This window comes from Amorphotheca resinae, assembly GCF_003019875.1.
Source record: "Amorphotheca resinae ATCC 22711 unplaced genomic scaffold M430scaffold_7, whole genome shotgun sequence".
Classification (NCBI taxonomy): Eukaryota; Fungi; Ascomycota; class Leotiomycetes; order Helotiales; family Amorphothecaceae; genus Amorphotheca; species Amorphotheca resinae.
Genome location: NW_020194477.1, coordinates 1,443,274 through 1,457,852, shown reverse-complemented (window position 1 = coordinate 1,457,852; position 14,579 = coordinate 1,443,274). Strand labels below are relative to the sequence as shown.

Below are 14,579 nucleotides of genomic sequence, written 5' to 3'. Positions count from 1 at the left end.
AGCGAGCAGCTTGTCGAGGAGAACAAACAAGACGGGTCCTGATCAGTTGAGAACATAACGACAGAAAGAATTGAAGAAAATACCCCAGAAGGCACGTCCCGTCCTCGATTATGTCAAATTCGTCTAATTTGAGCAAAATGTCTTTGGAGTTCTTTTACTATTCCGCCGACGAACTGATTCGTATCGTGATGGCTACTTAGATTATCTCCTTACATATTATGCTGTAAGTACCTATCCAATCGACAGATTCATACTTCAGCCCAATGCCCCGCCCCCCAAAACTCCCGTCGGTATTTTGAATACCATATGGTATATCCCCAGCCAGTACTTCATTTAATAATCCCGCCTCCCATTTTCGGCCATCCTGTATTTTATGATATTTTTGGGGCATTTTGGGTCGCCTCGTCTCTCCAGTGACCCCAGATGGAGCGAAATATACAGGCGCCCCCACCCCGTGAGCACACTCGATCTCATCAAAAGACCATCCGCGCCTTTCAGGGACCGCGGAACAGAGAGCTCCTTTTCTTTCCTAGCCCGCTGAAACTGAACCTCCCATCCCTCGCTGACTTCTGATTCTTCTCTGGCGGTCCGGGATCTCTGTCAATTGCCGTCTGATCATTCCCTCTAGCCTTCTCCTTCTCCTTCTCTCCGTTCTTTTCTTGCTTGCCTAAGAAACCGAAGCTCTTGCGACTCGTACTCTTACTCCGTCCGTGAGACTTCAAAGCGCCCTGGCCGAACGACTTATCAAGGTCCTTTTCTTTGATAGTAGGACCGCCATTCCCTATTCCTGCAGCTTCTTTTCTCTTCGACTCTTCGGCAGCGGCGGAAGCTTTGCTTAAAGCGATAGCCTTCTTTACATCTTCGGCTTGGGTCCGTTGGTATTCTCTTCGCTTGTTTTCCAACTCTTTCTTCGCTCTCTCTGCCTCCTTGGCCCTTTCTTTCTCTGCAGCCTTCTCGGCAGTTCTCCGGGCTTTCTCGGCTTCTTTGGACTCTTTTTGTTCCCGAGCTTTCTCTACCTTGCTCTTTACTTTTCCTGGACTTAATTGTGGGACTGCGGGTGATGATGCTGCGTGAGGGAGGACGCCTGGTACTGGTTTGGATGCAATGGGGGCCGGTTTCGGGAGCGGGTTAGAAATTGCGCTGTTGAGGGATACGAACTCACGCTGATCATCCTGTGGTGTGTCGGGTGTGGCGACTTGCTTGGGGGTAGAGGAGTCTGATTGAGGCTGTCCTAGAGCTATGTCGGCTCCTTGTGATGAGAGAGCAGCTTCAGCAAGACCTTCGGCATCTTGTTCTTTGCGCATGGCTTCGACAGTAGTCTCTTGGTAGAACAGAACATATGCACACGCTTGTCCAGGCCTGTCGCCGAAGAAATTCCGTACGTAGTGCTTATCTACGGGTTCCACCATTTCGTCGTCAAAAAGAAGCCACCCACGATCTTGAGTTTTGATGACCGAGACATAGTGACCATGGTAGGCGTTACCGCCGATGTGTACGACTACAGCGTACAACTCGTACAGGCGATCTGGATCCTCAGCGTCATCGGTGGTATTGAACATACGAAGGTGGTAAGGATAGACAACGCGGTGGAATAGTTTCTGTAAGCGGGTCATGTCTTCGGTATACTTGAATCTCTTCAAGTGAAGGGCTAAAATCTTGGGTAATCGTTTGATCTTCATACGCTTCGCGGCTTCTTGGAGTCCACCACAGTTATCGCAGTGAAATTTGTTCCTTTCGCAAAGCATCTCCTCAGCTGAGAATTTTCGTAAGCAGGATGTGACTGATGAGTGTTCCTCCAAATCGATAGGAAGGTCCAAGAACGTCTCGTCTCGTTGTGATGCTGTTTCGCATGTCAAGCATTTTGTCTCTGAAGTCAAAACCCCTTCGAATATTTCATGCACCCATCCTGTCCCTGGTGATCTTGTCCCGCTAGACAGCCCCATTCCAGAAGCTGCGGAGGTCACCGCAGCCTTCATTGATTGAGCTAGACCGTCCTCATTCTGTGGTGGATCCAACTCCTTAATCCGTTGAGCATTTGCTTCCACGGTAGATATGACGGCGTTCAGTACTAATCCGTAAAACTCGTGAGCATCCTGGTGCATCGATGTCCGGAACATCTCATTATCGCGCTTGAAGATCTCCAAGAATCTTTGCGGACTCAAGACACCTGACCGTGAAGAACTCGCAATCAGGGCCATGAATATGTCCTTTAAGGCCGTGAAAGTTGATTCCTCCATCCCATATGAACTCGCGTTGTCATATGTCATCTCCAATATAGGGCCTGTGAGCATAGCATGCTTCTTCTTGTATTCTGGCGAATCAGGTTTATCTTCCGGTCTCTGTCCTGCCGGGGGAGACAATGGTTGTCCTGCATTTATAGTTGACCTTCTCTTCATTGCTTCAGCGGCGGAAATTCCTTTGGCCTTTCCTGGAGATACCGCCCCACCATTCTGTACTGGAGCTCTTATAGGAACAACGATTTGCGGGCGTCCATTCGGGGTATCGGACGGAGAATGCGGGGGATATCTGACGACATGCTCTCGGAAAGGGACTGAGTAGTATAATGCTTGTAATATCGAATTGCAGTAACTGAATAAAATTAGCACCGTGAGGTTTTTCCGGGCTGTCGAAGACTGACCATGTATTGCCAAACTAGAGAGACATTAGTATTTGTTCTATGGGAAGCGTGGGGTAGTTGGACATACATTTTCCATGCCAAAGAACTTATCACTTCCATCACTTCTTATAGGCCCAGCATTTTGCAGCATCTTCTGCAGGGGTGTGAGGTCCGGCTCTGGTTCCGCATCTTTCTTGTTCTTGCTCGAGGAGGAGGTAATGCCGCCTGGGCTTGTAATTCCCTGCATAGCAGCACATTAGCAGAGGATTCGATTGGAAATTCCCAGCAGCAATTCCAGCCAGTATATCCATGAGACACTGCAGTGGGAATATCTGCGGTCGCGGGAATATACTAACAGATGACGCTCCCTTGAATTTACTGAATAGCCCAGACATTGTCACTTAGGTTGGTGCTCCTCGGGCGCCTCGAATGTTCACTTCGCCCTCTCCGCGCCGCGACACTGGCGACGAACTGTGCAGGCAAGAGCCTCGGATTCCGAACATGCGGGAGGCTTCCTCTTTGTCTCAGGAGAACCTGCCCGAGTCGAGAAGTCGACCGCAGAAGCAGGTTTGGATCTCTCGGACGCGGGACTCGGGAGGACGCCGAGACGCAGAGGTGCGGCGCACGGGTAGCGCGGGGACGGGGGAGCCTCGCGCGGAGCGCTGGAGCTTTTCTTTCGTGGGCGATGTTCGATCTTGGTGGCAGATTCTTGGGAGAAAGGGATAGGGATTGCCGGATGGAGGGGATAGGAAACCAGCAGTTCGAAGGGAGGCTCGGAGGGGAAAACGGCTGGACCTCGTGTGCAGGTATCTCCGATCCGTAGAGTAGCACGGTTCGTAGTGCCACTGTCAGTGTCAATTGAGGACTGGCAGACCGCGTACCTCCGTAGACCAGACCACGGGGTGGGAACCTGGACGGGGGGGTGGGAAGGGAAAAGGTGGGTTAAGAGACGCGTGAATGGCCAACGGTCGACGGGCGAGCAAGAATAAGCGAGGGGCCTTTTCATCATCGATCAGTAGTTCAGGCCAAGTCAAGCCAAGTCCAGCGTCAAGTCAGGTCGAGCCAGGTCAACCGTCAAGCCAGGCCAGGCCCCAGAAGCACGGAGACTTTCTAGCTTCACTTCTAGTCTTCTAGAAAGGCCCCAACATCCAAGGCCCGCCGACGCAGCCCTCGAATGCAACGACAGGACGCTCTGTACTCTGTGCCAAACATGCACAGGCGGCTGCAGATCCTCTCGTTCCCCCCGTTCGACGGCGGAAGCAGCTTACATTTATCGTAGGGGGACGGACGGTCTGCCACAGCAGCGAACTGCGCTGCGCGCGTGGACGTTGCGAGGCAAGGTACACTGGCTAGGATGAATTTGCCGTCTCTCCAATGAGTCCAATCCCACATCGAGATACACAACCAACAACCAACAACCAACAGCCAGCGGTCCAGCGACGTCACTGCCAGCCAGGAAGAATACCTCCTCGCATTCATGCTGTAGCAAGGTCCACACCCATGTCTGCCGTCTGCCAATCTGCCTGTCATGGCCTCACGGTGTCACGGTGTCACGGATCACGATCAGCACGATCCTCGCGATCTTAATGCTCCATTACACAGCCAAACCACCCCTCATCACGAGTAGCACAACATAGGGAGAACATAGGGAGTGTCCCTCCCCTTTCCGCCTTACGCACACATGATTCTTTCATTCGCCCATTGCTCCAGCACATGCATCGTGTGTTGCGAGAACTATGGCCCTTGTGGTCAAATCAAGACCCTGGAGAAGAGCATGGGAACCCGAACCGTGACCGTGGTCCCTATTCCCACGTTCTTTACTTTTCATGGGTACTGCACTGCAATCGTGTGGGGTCGGGGCGGGGAGCCCGCTTGGCTTCTCGACGTCTGAAGGCCTGTGACACGGCGGAGTAATTGATCATTGGATGCTCCTCGAAGATCTTATCAATCGCTATGCTCCATGCTGCACACATCGGCCCGGCTTGAGGGATGAGGAGATGTCGGTGCGACTGACAAATAGGTACAGTTCGCTCTCATCCCAACCAACAGGGAGCAGCAAGAATCCATACTTCGCCCGACTCGCTGGGATCGATTACCACGGGTGCTATTCCAGAATATTTCCCTGCGTATAGAGGTACATATCTGCTCATGCGCAAGCGATCTGGAACCATCGCACGATACCGCTGTCAAATTCGCATCAATTGAATTGCGCCCGTCCTCTATAATTCCCGATGATGGCCTCCTACCCCTCAGCTCTGTTCCGTTTGTGGCTCCCTACAGCTTTCTCGCCTGCGCCATCGTCTGGAAACCTGAAATGTTGTGCGATCATCGCAACTCTGATTGCCGCAACGCTTTGAGTCGAAAGCTGGATGACAGGCCGCCGTCTGATTGCCGTCCCCGCGAAGCCTGGCCCACGTGGCGCCGACAAGTGAGATCGACGCTTTCCGTGATCCCAGATATCGGATCTTGAGCTAGCGCCTGTGGGGTATAATAAGGCATAGACTTTTGCTTCACGCTTTTCACAGTGGAACAATCGCTCTCTTTTTACGCCGTTCTGAATTTAATTTCTACTATTCTTGTTACGTTCAGGTGATTGATTCGGAATAAATTGGAGGTTGTGAGGATGAGAAATGTTGATCTGAGCTGTTTTACCCCCGATGTGGGGAGCCTTGCTTATCGGCTTCTACTTTTATGCCCGAGACGATCTATCAACGCAGCCTCGCATTTCCAGCATCAGATCACTTGAGAGTCTCAAGTTGAGACTTTCATACCCCCTTTTTGTTGCATCCTCCTGCCGACGAAGTTCTCAAAGGAGCGAGGTGTAAGATGCGCACCCTTTTACAGGTCGTTGAAGCTCATGTCTCTAGTTCGGGCAGAACAAGCATTCTGGTCTGGATATGACGAATCCCTAATGGCGTTCTCAATCTGTTTATTGACTCCCGGTGAAGGGTCTAATCTAGGATGTCCACTCTATCAAGCGATGAATCTAATGGCCACGTGTCTCCCTCCCGCTCGTGCTCTTGAGCACACGGCCCTTCTTACTTTTTCCTTGTGGATGATTTGATCGTTCAAGACAGGATGATCAAGAAAGCATCACCACTTTTCATTTCAATTTCGCAATCGCCTCCCTGATTTCCTTCATGCCCTCTAATCGCGCCTTCTCGCTAGCATGAATGGCCTTCAAATGCTCCCTTTTCATCTCCTCGAAATCGTCATCCAGTTTTTGATGCCATGGATACAGTACGAAAACTTGAAAACTCAGTGCTGAGGTACCGATTATGAAGTTGGTCAAGGAGAATCCACGTGTGAACATCATTTTGGCGGCTGGCTAAAGGGTTAGAATTTTGTTAAGGACAGGAGTGAAGAGGGTGCTGACTAGAGAAGGGACAGCTCCGAGGCCCCTAGGAATCAACGTAATATGCCCAATCTCTACCTATCTTCTCCCCGCCTCTCCACAAATTCCCGTTTCCTTTGCTGTTCACGACACGTGACGGTGCAGGATCTTCAGAAATGGGGTTCTTGTACCTCGGGCGCCCGCGTTTCAACCCCTTGAAGATGATTCTGAGCCGGATTCAAGGACAACGGAGAAGTAGAAACTGTGATTTACGAAGGTCACTGGGGATCGAGCAGTGAAACTGAACTTTGAAGAGAAAAGCAACAGAAGAATAGAAAAAAAAAAGGACAAAATAGAAGAACGAAGTCAGTGTGGTGTTGAAGTGTAGGTAGGGGAGCGATGTGGCCTAACCGCTTCTGGCACGACTTAGTCCGAAAACCTCCGCATGTGCTGTGGGGAGTGGCGTGACTTTTCCTCGACCAAATGTACGGTGTATGTCGACCTGGATCAATCGAAGAAACTCGGTACCAAACGACGGTCGAAGATTGATTCGCGAAAAAATACTGTGTCTTGCGCTGGTTGGACTTGTTCGTCCTCTTCAAGTTAATCAATGATCGGATATGAGGGAAAAGGGGGGACTGTCCCTGAGCACTGTAGCGATGGCATTGCGGCTCGGCTCGACTCAACTCAACCGACCATTCGATTGAGATGGTTCCTTCCTCGGCCATGATGCACATCCTCCTGCACGGATTCGGTTCTGAACTCTCATGCCCCATGTTGGATCTGAATAGCTTAGGCCGTTATCAACTGCCATATCATATCAAACTCACCTTCCTGTTTCGTACCCAACTCCTACAAAGCAAGGGACACCGAGGCGCTGTTCTGGCTTGGCATTCATTGCGCTGGGCTAGGCGGGCAACGCTGAGTATCAAAGTCTCAGGCATGGAATATGGACTCGCAAAAAATCTTGTCAAATCGAAGACAGGCTCGGTACTAGAATCTGGAGAAGGACAAATTCAACCAGGAAGCGGGTTATACTTTTATGGCAGGTTCCAAACTGTTGATCTATTGCCTGCAAGAGCTGCGCAAAGTTCTCTTTCCTGGTGAGAAACTAAACATCACAATTCCAAAGTCAAATATAAGTCTAGGAACATGCAGGTAATTCGCACCAAACTGGAGCCATTGTATAGCTCATGTCAAGAGCTCTTCAGTGATTCCATAATTATATGGAATTTCTACGGAGGTACAGTGCCTAGGTACCTAAGTACCCACGGAGTACCTAAGTGATGTAGTGTGGTGGTTACTCGACCAGGAAAGACAACCCCCGCTTCGTCAACTCGAGCCCAGCCTGCTGTCCGTACAGTACTGTCTGAGCAATTGAAAGGCTTCACTTTTAGCAGAAACCTCACCCACATAAAAGGTCTGACACTTCCCACAGTTCTAACTGCAACCATCCTAATGCCTTCTCAGAATGTCTAGCACCATCTGGAACCCTTACACCAAATCTTACTACCTCGACTGCGGCCGCGATGGACTAATTCACGTTGTATCCGATTACATTGTGGTGAAGCTCCTTGGCGATACGGGAAAGGTCCAGACAAGATTGTGCGGCGCTTACGAAGGATTCCATGGAAACTTTCGCACACGAGCAGGCTATGTATGAAACTCTCAATGAGAATCCTCACAACGTCCTACAAAGCTTCCTACGCACAGCTCATGGCATCTTCCTTCCGCGAATGAATCAGGATCTTCGTTCTCGCCTCCGGCAATCAAACATTGCGGAGGCGGAGCAGTACCGGTGGGTTGCACAAGTCTCCTGCGCAGCTGGCTTGGAGGTCTCGACTACTTTCATGGTCACCTGCGGCCGAGAAACATCCCACTCGATGCTACAGGCAATGTCAGGATATGCGACTTCGGAAACATGACCAGGCGAGGACAGGAATATCCTGGCGCAACAGATCCTTTCAACCGATCGATTCCAGTTCACGCCGGTCCGGTTGGAGAGCAGTTCGCAATTGGCTCTTGCATATACAACATCCGGACTGGCCATAAACCTCTATATCATCTCAAGGATTTAGAGCTCAGGTAGGCTCTTGACAGAGACGATTTTCCCCCGACAAACGATGATAATCTTCTCGGTACTGTTATTTCTAACTGCTGGCATGGGAGATACGAGACATTGGAGCAGTTACACACTGGCATCGTCTCCCTACTCCAGAGCCAACATTATGACAATCGTGCCGTATTCAATGAACCAGAAGCTTAAGACGAGAGTATCTGAGTGTAAGGAGTTCGAGAAACAGAATCGGAGACTCTCGTCCGAAAAACCTCTTTATTGAGAGGTGGAGCAGACATTTCTGTTTGAATAGGCAGATTGGATTCAAGTAGAATGAGAAGGAAACCAACTATATGATGTAAAGACATATTTGCTCATCACCAACAAGGAACACTCCGGACACTCTCCAGCAAGAGTTCAATGTTGCTTGAGCGAAAGCGACCAACCACCACACGGGTCTTTATCCCTGATCATCACCCTCGGCGATGCGGTCAGAGCACCAGCCTTTCTTAATCAACTTGCCCGCATGTAAGGTAGGATATTCTCGCATCGCGAGCCTTGCTCCCTAGAATGAAGGAGACAAAAGGGATCTCGGGTAACCTTGGAGCAGGCAGAAGGTCCGGGACTTGCACACTCAAACATAAATCTCCTCCGTGAAAATAGAAGGCAGACGCTGATTGTAGAGCGGTTTGAGAGACGAATGGTATATGTCATGATAGATCTGCATTCCATATTAGACACGCCTTCGCCACGATTATGATATTGGTCTTTTTTGACTCTTTGGAGTTTCTCCGAGTGAGAGGTGAACATCCATCACCCAGCCCACAACCTCGCACACACTGATAAAAGAGAGCATGTGCTATTATGAACCCTAGAACAATAATAGAAGAAGACTACAAAACACAAATGAATCAGCTAGATGCGTAAATCCTAGTTATACCGTAAGTGAAAAGAAAAGGGAGTAATAAGTTATCATACTGATTGATACTTAATAACCAAGGTACAGAATAATTTCTCTCACTAAAGTGATGCCTCAGACAACTCCTTCCTGAAGCAGGGAGGGAATGAAGATATAAAATAGCAGGTTATTGTTTTCATGTTTGTGATACGCGGAGTTGTAGAGCATATTTATCTATAAAAAAGAGGGAAATATTTCATAAACCAATCCCTTTCTCTTCTTTGAAAGCAAAAAAAAAAAAATGTAAAATACGAAATAGAGAAGAAGGGAATGAAGAGATAGATGCCCGATGACTGAGGCGAGTGAGCATAACATCATTAAAAAGAAAAGGAAAAAAAAAGCACAAAAAAATTGAAAGATATTTATCTGTGACTTATTGACCTACGCAGGGATCGAACCTGCAATCTCTTGATTCGTAGTCAAGCGCCTTGCCATTGGGCCAGCAGGCCGTGTCTTTTAGATTGTGAATGAAGATTGTGGAGATGCTCATAAGAACGAGGGAAGAGAAGATTATGAGTAAAATTTTTGGGGGAAAAATAAAAGGCAGTAAGAGAGGACCTAGAGTTCCCAAAAAAGTCCAAAAAAAGAATGCAAACATCAGTAACTCATGACCTACGCAGGGATCGAACCTGCAATCTCTTGATTCGTAGTCAAGCGCCTTGCCATTGGGCCAGCAGGCCGTGTGTTTTGATTTGTGAAAGGAGAAGCTAGAGAGAGCTTCATAAGAGAGGGAATGAAAATTTTTATAGAAAGTTGAAAAAAATTTGATCAAAAAGAGGGTCTCTTAAGAATAGTGTGTAGAAGAACAAAAAAGGGCAAAAAGAAATGTGATTATTCACAACATGTGACCTACGCAGGGATCGAACCTGCAATCTCTTGATTCGTAGTCAAGCGCCTTGCCATTGGGCCAGCAGGCCATGCGTGTTGAGCAATTCTTCTCTTTTGACTATATATATTAGTCATCCTCGTAGACGCCATATTAGCGAAGATTGGTTGTGGTAGGGAAACATGATCTTTGCTCCGATGAATCCTAAAACAATATATCGTGAGGGTCAAAGAATTATGTTGTCGTGGTAGTTAAAAAGAAGAGGTTGGATTTGTTGAGATCGCTTTGGTTATTTATTTAACATGACGTATTCCCAGAACTCGCGGGGGTACGTACATTCATTGACTCGAGTTCGTATTGAAGTTTAACTGACTCAAGACGCGATACCTCAGCCTCAACTAGATTTAAAACTCCAGCCTCATGAAAACCAGATCAACCAGAATATGTATATTTGGTGGTACGTATAGTTCAGTCCCTTTCTCAAAATCATCAAGTCGCGACCTAGTCAGCGATCATGAATGGAGATCCTGGAGCCCATGATCTCGAGGAAGGCTACATACCGATTTGTATATATGTGATCGGCTGGGACCAAAGACACTGGATGGGGTTGGGAGATCTTGAGGGGAAGTTGATTGACTTGATCAGATGCGTGTGATATCTAGGTCTCTCAAGGATGAAAGTGACGAGAGCGAGACAACACGAGATATGCGTTTTGCTATCCTCGATATACTAGGTAGTTCATGTTAGGCCATATAATTCTGCTGCCTTCCAGCCTATTTCCCACCATCTGTTAAGTTCGGAATATGGGAGAAAGCCCATACGATCGGTATCCTGAGCATAGCTACTCTGGATCGAGAGGAGTAGGTCTGGCTCCAATTTTTGCGCCAGATATTTGGAGACAGCACAAGGAAGCACCGCATCCGTACAATATCCTCGGTCGGCTTCAAGGGAGTTGCAGGTATCGATATCGGTAAATCCCAAGCAATGGTAGCATCGACTTGATCTAAGTGCGTTACCATCGGTAAGAAATGCGACACAGTGGGTCTGCCTACGGAGTAAGGAGTACTCGAATTGTGAAGGATCGCAACTAGGGTTACGATGGTGGGGGCGCTGTACCGGGAGGATTGCGGGAGGAATGCGGATTCTTATATCGTTCTGTATGGAGAAGGTGTACTGCGGTTTCTCTTTGCTGATCCGCTTATGCACTCAAGGTTGGTATGGATACGGAACCACGAAGCGTAGTTCTTTTTAAGAAGGCTGGTATGGAATACGCATAGAAAGGGTAGGTGGTTTTGCTGCGTCGATAGCATCTTGCTGTCTGAGACTCCGCTGGGGTATTTTCTGCGCACGCTGCCACTTTAGAGAGGATTCCTGAATCTGTAGATATGGTGGCAGAACAGTCTCCATAAAAGTACTGCAACCACTTGATCGCGACGATTAAACTAATAATAGTGGTCTCTTGATTAGTTATAGACAACGATCGAATAAAGAATTGATACGCATGCTGAGCGCACTCCATGGGCCTCGGGAAGCTCCTTCTAATGTGATTGCGGAGCGCATTTTATTGTGCCAGCTTACCGCCTGAGTTGCCTCGCGGCCTCGCTCCTCCCGACGCGGCGACGCAGGAGAGCGAGCCTACTTTGCCAAACTGCTGCGCAGTACAGTTCGGACTGGCCTGGTTGATCGCCGGATCCTCCACCTTTGCCGTACTACTCTGCTCCGGCGATCAGAGCGCAGAGGATCAGAGCACAGAGCACAGAGCATGACTGGACATCCTCTCTATGCACAAGGACTGAGGAACATCGTTCAGCCTCCTCAAGAGCCTTCGAGATCTGCAAGCCCGGTGGAGGCAGGACGCCATGGGATGAATAGAGTTCACAATCGGCAGAGCCTTGCGGCGAGTAATACGGTCTTGACGAAGGCCTCTCTGGAGAAATCTGATGTCTGAGACAAGGAGACAGTGAGACCTGTTGAACCGACGTTTCACACCTTTCTTCAGCCAGGAGTGTGCGTGCAGCGATTGGCTGTCGTCGCGGGCCGCAGGTAGAATGCTGAGAGCCTGAGCCGGTCCTTAGTGCTTTACGGCAAACACGACGAATACAACGTAGTAGTGACAGGCTGATGCTTAACCCCAGGCGCTGCATACAGTTGGGCGGAGCAGTGGGCGCCACTCATACCCGGCTGATAGTACATTGGTATAATGGTACCTGACTGTCCTGGCGTGGTCTCCCGCACACGCTCCGGCGCTGGCCAATTGTTGCAACTTCAGCCTCGGCGGATCTGCGCGCCCTCTCCTGTCGACGTGAGTCCCTTGCAGGCCCCTCGGTCTTTGGTGTCGTGATGTGAAACAAACAACGGGGATCGACGGTGATGAATATCGCGATTCGCTCTGACGAATAAGCGGGGATTCAGGGAGAACGGGGAGGGGAGACAGGATGGTAGATCTGCTGATGGCGAAGAGCGCACTGTAGACAAAGCAACAGATATTCATTCATGGGATATGGATGGTGAGTTAGGAAATTTAGGATCGATTTGACGTAAGGCGGGCGCAGGCCAGTTGTGGTCAAGGATGGTTGATAGTTGATAACGTTGGGTTGGATGACGCTGCATATCAGCTGGAGTTCGTCTAATAGCGTGCCTCCATCCAGAGCTCAGGAATGGGTTTTGACGTCCAACCCCCTGAAAAGCTTCGCACCCCACACTCCTCGGCATCCAACCGCAGCTTCACATCGCTACTTCTAGGGGTCAGACATTCAGGGCTTTTCCAGGACCCAGTACCCAGTACCCAGTCCTCAGGGTAAAAGGGGGGGCAGGGCAGGTAGTATGCCTGTCTCTTCCTAGTGGAAGCCAGGAGAATGATCCTCCATGCACCAGTCTAACACCCTACCAAGTCCTCCCCTCCATAACTCAGATATAAGATTCCACCATGGCCTCATTCATGTCCTGTTTCTGGCCAAGCAGCCAAGCAGCCCTTCTTTTCCCTTTCCCTTTTCCTCTCCCCCACGTTCACTACCGGACATCATGTTTGTGCTTCCTTTGGTAAGTAACTACTCGTCCCCTAGTGGGTGATCTGATATCTGACCCCAAGAATGTAGATTTTGGCTGCTGGCAGCCTTTCCACTCTCACTTCCGGAGCCCCAGTCTCTCCCTTTTCCGGTCTTTTGAGGCGGGCAGCGTCCTCTCATTCCTTGCAGGGCCGCGCCCCAAGTGACCCAACTTCATACACAGTCTATGGGGGTAGCGGAGAGGTCTCAGATGGCTGGCCGGACCAGAGCGACTGGTTCCCATCCTTGGACGCGATGTGAGCACTACTCCAATTTCTATCTACTTCACACCGGTTCTAATACCTCCATTCAAGGTTCACTGCCAATCTCCCGGTCCTGAAGGACTCATGCACTCAATTCGGTGTCCCGAATAACTCTGATGACGAGATCGATGCTATAAAAAGCGGTATCCAATCCGTCGCCAGCTCTTCTGGCGTCGATGCTCGGTTTATACTTGCTATCCTCATGCAAGAGAGTAACGGCTGCGTGCGCGCGCCCACTACAAATTATGGGGTCGTCAATCCTGGTCTGATGCAGTCCCATGATGGGTCAGGAAGCTGCAATGACGGGAGTGTCTTGAATCCATGCCCACCCAGTCAGATCACCCAGATGATTGAAGACGGCACCACTGGCACGGCGAGCGGAGATGGTTTGAAGCAGTGTCTCTCAAAAGCGGGTGCCACGGACGTCAGCACGTACTACAAGGCCGCGCGTATTTACAACTCTGGCTCGATCGCAGCATCTGGGAATTTGGGTCAGGGCATCGCTACTCACTGCTATTCTTCGGACATCGCGAATCGCCTCACAAACTGGGCGTCTGGGCCAAGCCAGTGCGACCCCAGCACTATCGGAAACCTTGATGGGTCTTCCGGCGGCAGTGCTTCCAGTAGCTCCTCTTCGAGCTCGCCAACCGCAAGCAGCACATCCACGAGCAGTACATCAACGAGCAGTACATCCACAAGCAGTACATCCACAGGCAGCACACCCACATTCTCTCCCCCATTTCCACCGCCATTCTCGCCCACATTCTCGCCCACATTCTTGCCCACATTCTTACCCACACCCACAATCGGCCCTGCTGCAGCATCTCCCACCACAGAAGGAGGGGGGATCTTCGCTGGGACGTCTGTATCAGTAGCTACAGAATCAGCAAGTCTCCCCACAACCCCAGTTGTCACCATCGCCACACCAACTGCCAGCCCCACTGCTTCTGCTGCGGCCACATCGACAGGCCCATCTGTTCCCCTCGGCACAGGTACAACCACCTCTGGGGCAGCATTTGCTCCAGGGTCACCCTGCCCAACTGACGGAGAATGGAACTGCATCTCAGCGACGACCTTCCAGCAATGCGGTAGTGGAACTTGGTCTGTCGTCCAACAGGTCGCTGCTGGTACTCAGTGCACAGTTGGACAATCCTCAGCCATCAAAATTTCCGCTGCCGTATCAAGGCGGAGGCGTTCACTCGGCCAACTCTCGCATGCACATGCCATAAAGCATGTCAGGAACGAGGTGTCTTAGTTTTGACATAGTCAATCCTTCTTTGTATATATCTTCATTCTACTTCAGAAATTCAAACAATATGAAGTGTGTATCATAACAGTCGTTGCCCTACGAGTATTGTGATATGACAGGTTTTAGGCTTCAGACTTCAGAGAACCTTTTAAGTAAAATATTTGTCGACTACCTTGTTTTCTTCCTGTTCTTTCCTGCGCCCTCAGGTGCTGGAATGTTAGAGAGTAGGAAT

At 49.8% G+C, this 14,579-nt stretch overlaps 6 protein-coding genes across 6 annotated transcripts; 2 read left to right on the top strand and 4 right to left on the bottom strand.

Annotated features, from left to right (window-relative positions):
• Window positions 1–123: 123 nt before the first annotated feature.
• Window positions 124–3,375, bottom strand: M430DRAFT_250740 (hypothetical protein). The gene is made up of 4 exons (XM_024865189.1): window positions 2,974–3,375; window positions 2,706–2,858; window positions 2,639–2,652; window positions 124–2,589 (listed from the first exon to the last, which is right to left on the bottom strand). The coding sequence occupies exons 1-4, from the start codon at window positions 3,010–3,012 to the stop codon at window positions 495–497; spliced, it is 2,301 nt and encodes a 766-aa protein (XP_024720471.1). The 5' UTR covers window positions 3,013–3,375; the 3' UTR covers window positions 124–494.
• M430DRAFT_250763 (hypothetical protein) lies at window positions 2,837–4,030 on the bottom strand. Its single transcript, XM_024865190.1, has 2 exons — window positions 2,974–4,030; window positions 2,837–2,858 (listed from the first exon to the last, which is right to left on the bottom strand). The coding sequence occupies exon 1, from the start codon at window positions 3,624–3,626 to the stop codon at window positions 3,051–3,053; it is 576 nt and encodes a 191-aa protein (XP_024720470.1). The 5' UTR covers window positions 3,627–4,030; the 3' UTR covers window positions 2,837–2,858; window positions 2,974–3,050.
• Window positions 4,031–5,700: 1,670 nt separating this feature from the next.
• Window positions 5,701–6,071, bottom strand: M430DRAFT_250735 (hypothetical protein). Its single transcript, XM_024865188.1, has 2 exons — window positions 5,994–6,071; window positions 5,701–5,941 (listed from the first exon to the last, which is right to left on the bottom strand). Exon 2 carries the CDS (start codon window positions 5,931–5,933, stop codon window positions 5,721–5,723), a length of 213 nt encoding a protein of 70 aa, XP_024720469.1. The 5' UTR covers window positions 5,934–5,941; window positions 5,994–6,071; the 3' UTR covers window positions 5,701–5,720.
• Window positions 6,072–7,225: 1,154 nt separating this feature from the next.
• On the top strand, window positions 7,226–8,217 carry M430DRAFT_42928 (hypothetical protein; the record flags this gene model as incomplete). Its single annotated transcript, XM_024867589.1, has 4 exons — window positions 7,226–7,371; window positions 7,422–7,608; window positions 7,651–8,036; window positions 8,121–8,217. The coding sequence occupies exons 2-4, from the start codon at window positions 7,423–7,425 to the stop codon at window positions 8,215–8,217; spliced, it is 669 nt and encodes a 222-aa protein (XP_024720468.1). The 5' UTR covers window positions 7,226–7,371; window position 7,422.
• A 3,624-nt stretch (window positions 8,218–11,841) lies between these two features.
• On the bottom strand, window positions 11,842–12,454 carry M430DRAFT_250696 (hypothetical protein). The gene has a single exon (XM_024865187.1). It carries the CDS (start codon window positions 12,280–12,282, stop codon window positions 11,917–11,919), a length of 366 nt encoding a protein of 121 aa, XP_024720467.1. The 5' UTR covers window positions 12,283–12,454; the 3' UTR covers window positions 11,842–11,916.
• A 358-nt stretch (window positions 12,455–12,812) lies between these two features.
• M430DRAFT_19925 (hypothetical protein) lies at window positions 12,813–14,353 on the top strand (the record flags this gene model as incomplete). Its single annotated transcript, XM_024864188.1, has 3 exons — window positions 12,813–12,830; window positions 12,887–13,092; window positions 13,150–14,353. 3 exons carry the CDS (start codon window positions 12,813–12,815, stop codon window positions 14,351–14,353), a joined length of 1,428 nt encoding a protein of 475 aa, XP_024720466.1.
• Window positions 14,354–14,579: the final 226 nt, after the last annotated feature.

What these genes read in the sequence shown, in the direction of transcription:
- M430DRAFT_250740 (XM_024865189.1), bottom strand. Translation starts at nt 3,012, where the DNA reads ATGTCTGGGCTATTCAGTAAATTCAAGGGAGCGTCATCT. An exon ending in AATTCAAGGGAGCGTCATCT is followed by an intron (nt 2,859 to 2,973) that starts GTTAGTATATTC and finishes GCTGCTATGCAG; the next exon opens with GGAATTACAAGCCCAGGCGG.
- M430DRAFT_250763 (XM_024865190.1), bottom strand. Translation starts at nt 3,626, where the DNA reads ATGATGAAAAGGCCCCTCGCTTATTCTTGCTCGCCCGTCGACCGTTGG.
- M430DRAFT_250735 (XM_024865188.1), bottom strand. Translation starts at nt 5,933, where the DNA reads ATGATGTTCACACGTGGATTCTCCTTGACCAACTTCATAATCGGTACC.
- M430DRAFT_250696 (XM_024865187.1), bottom strand. Translation starts at nt 12,282, where the DNA reads ATGAATATCTGTTGCTTTGTCTACAGTGCGCTCTTCGCCATCAGCAGA.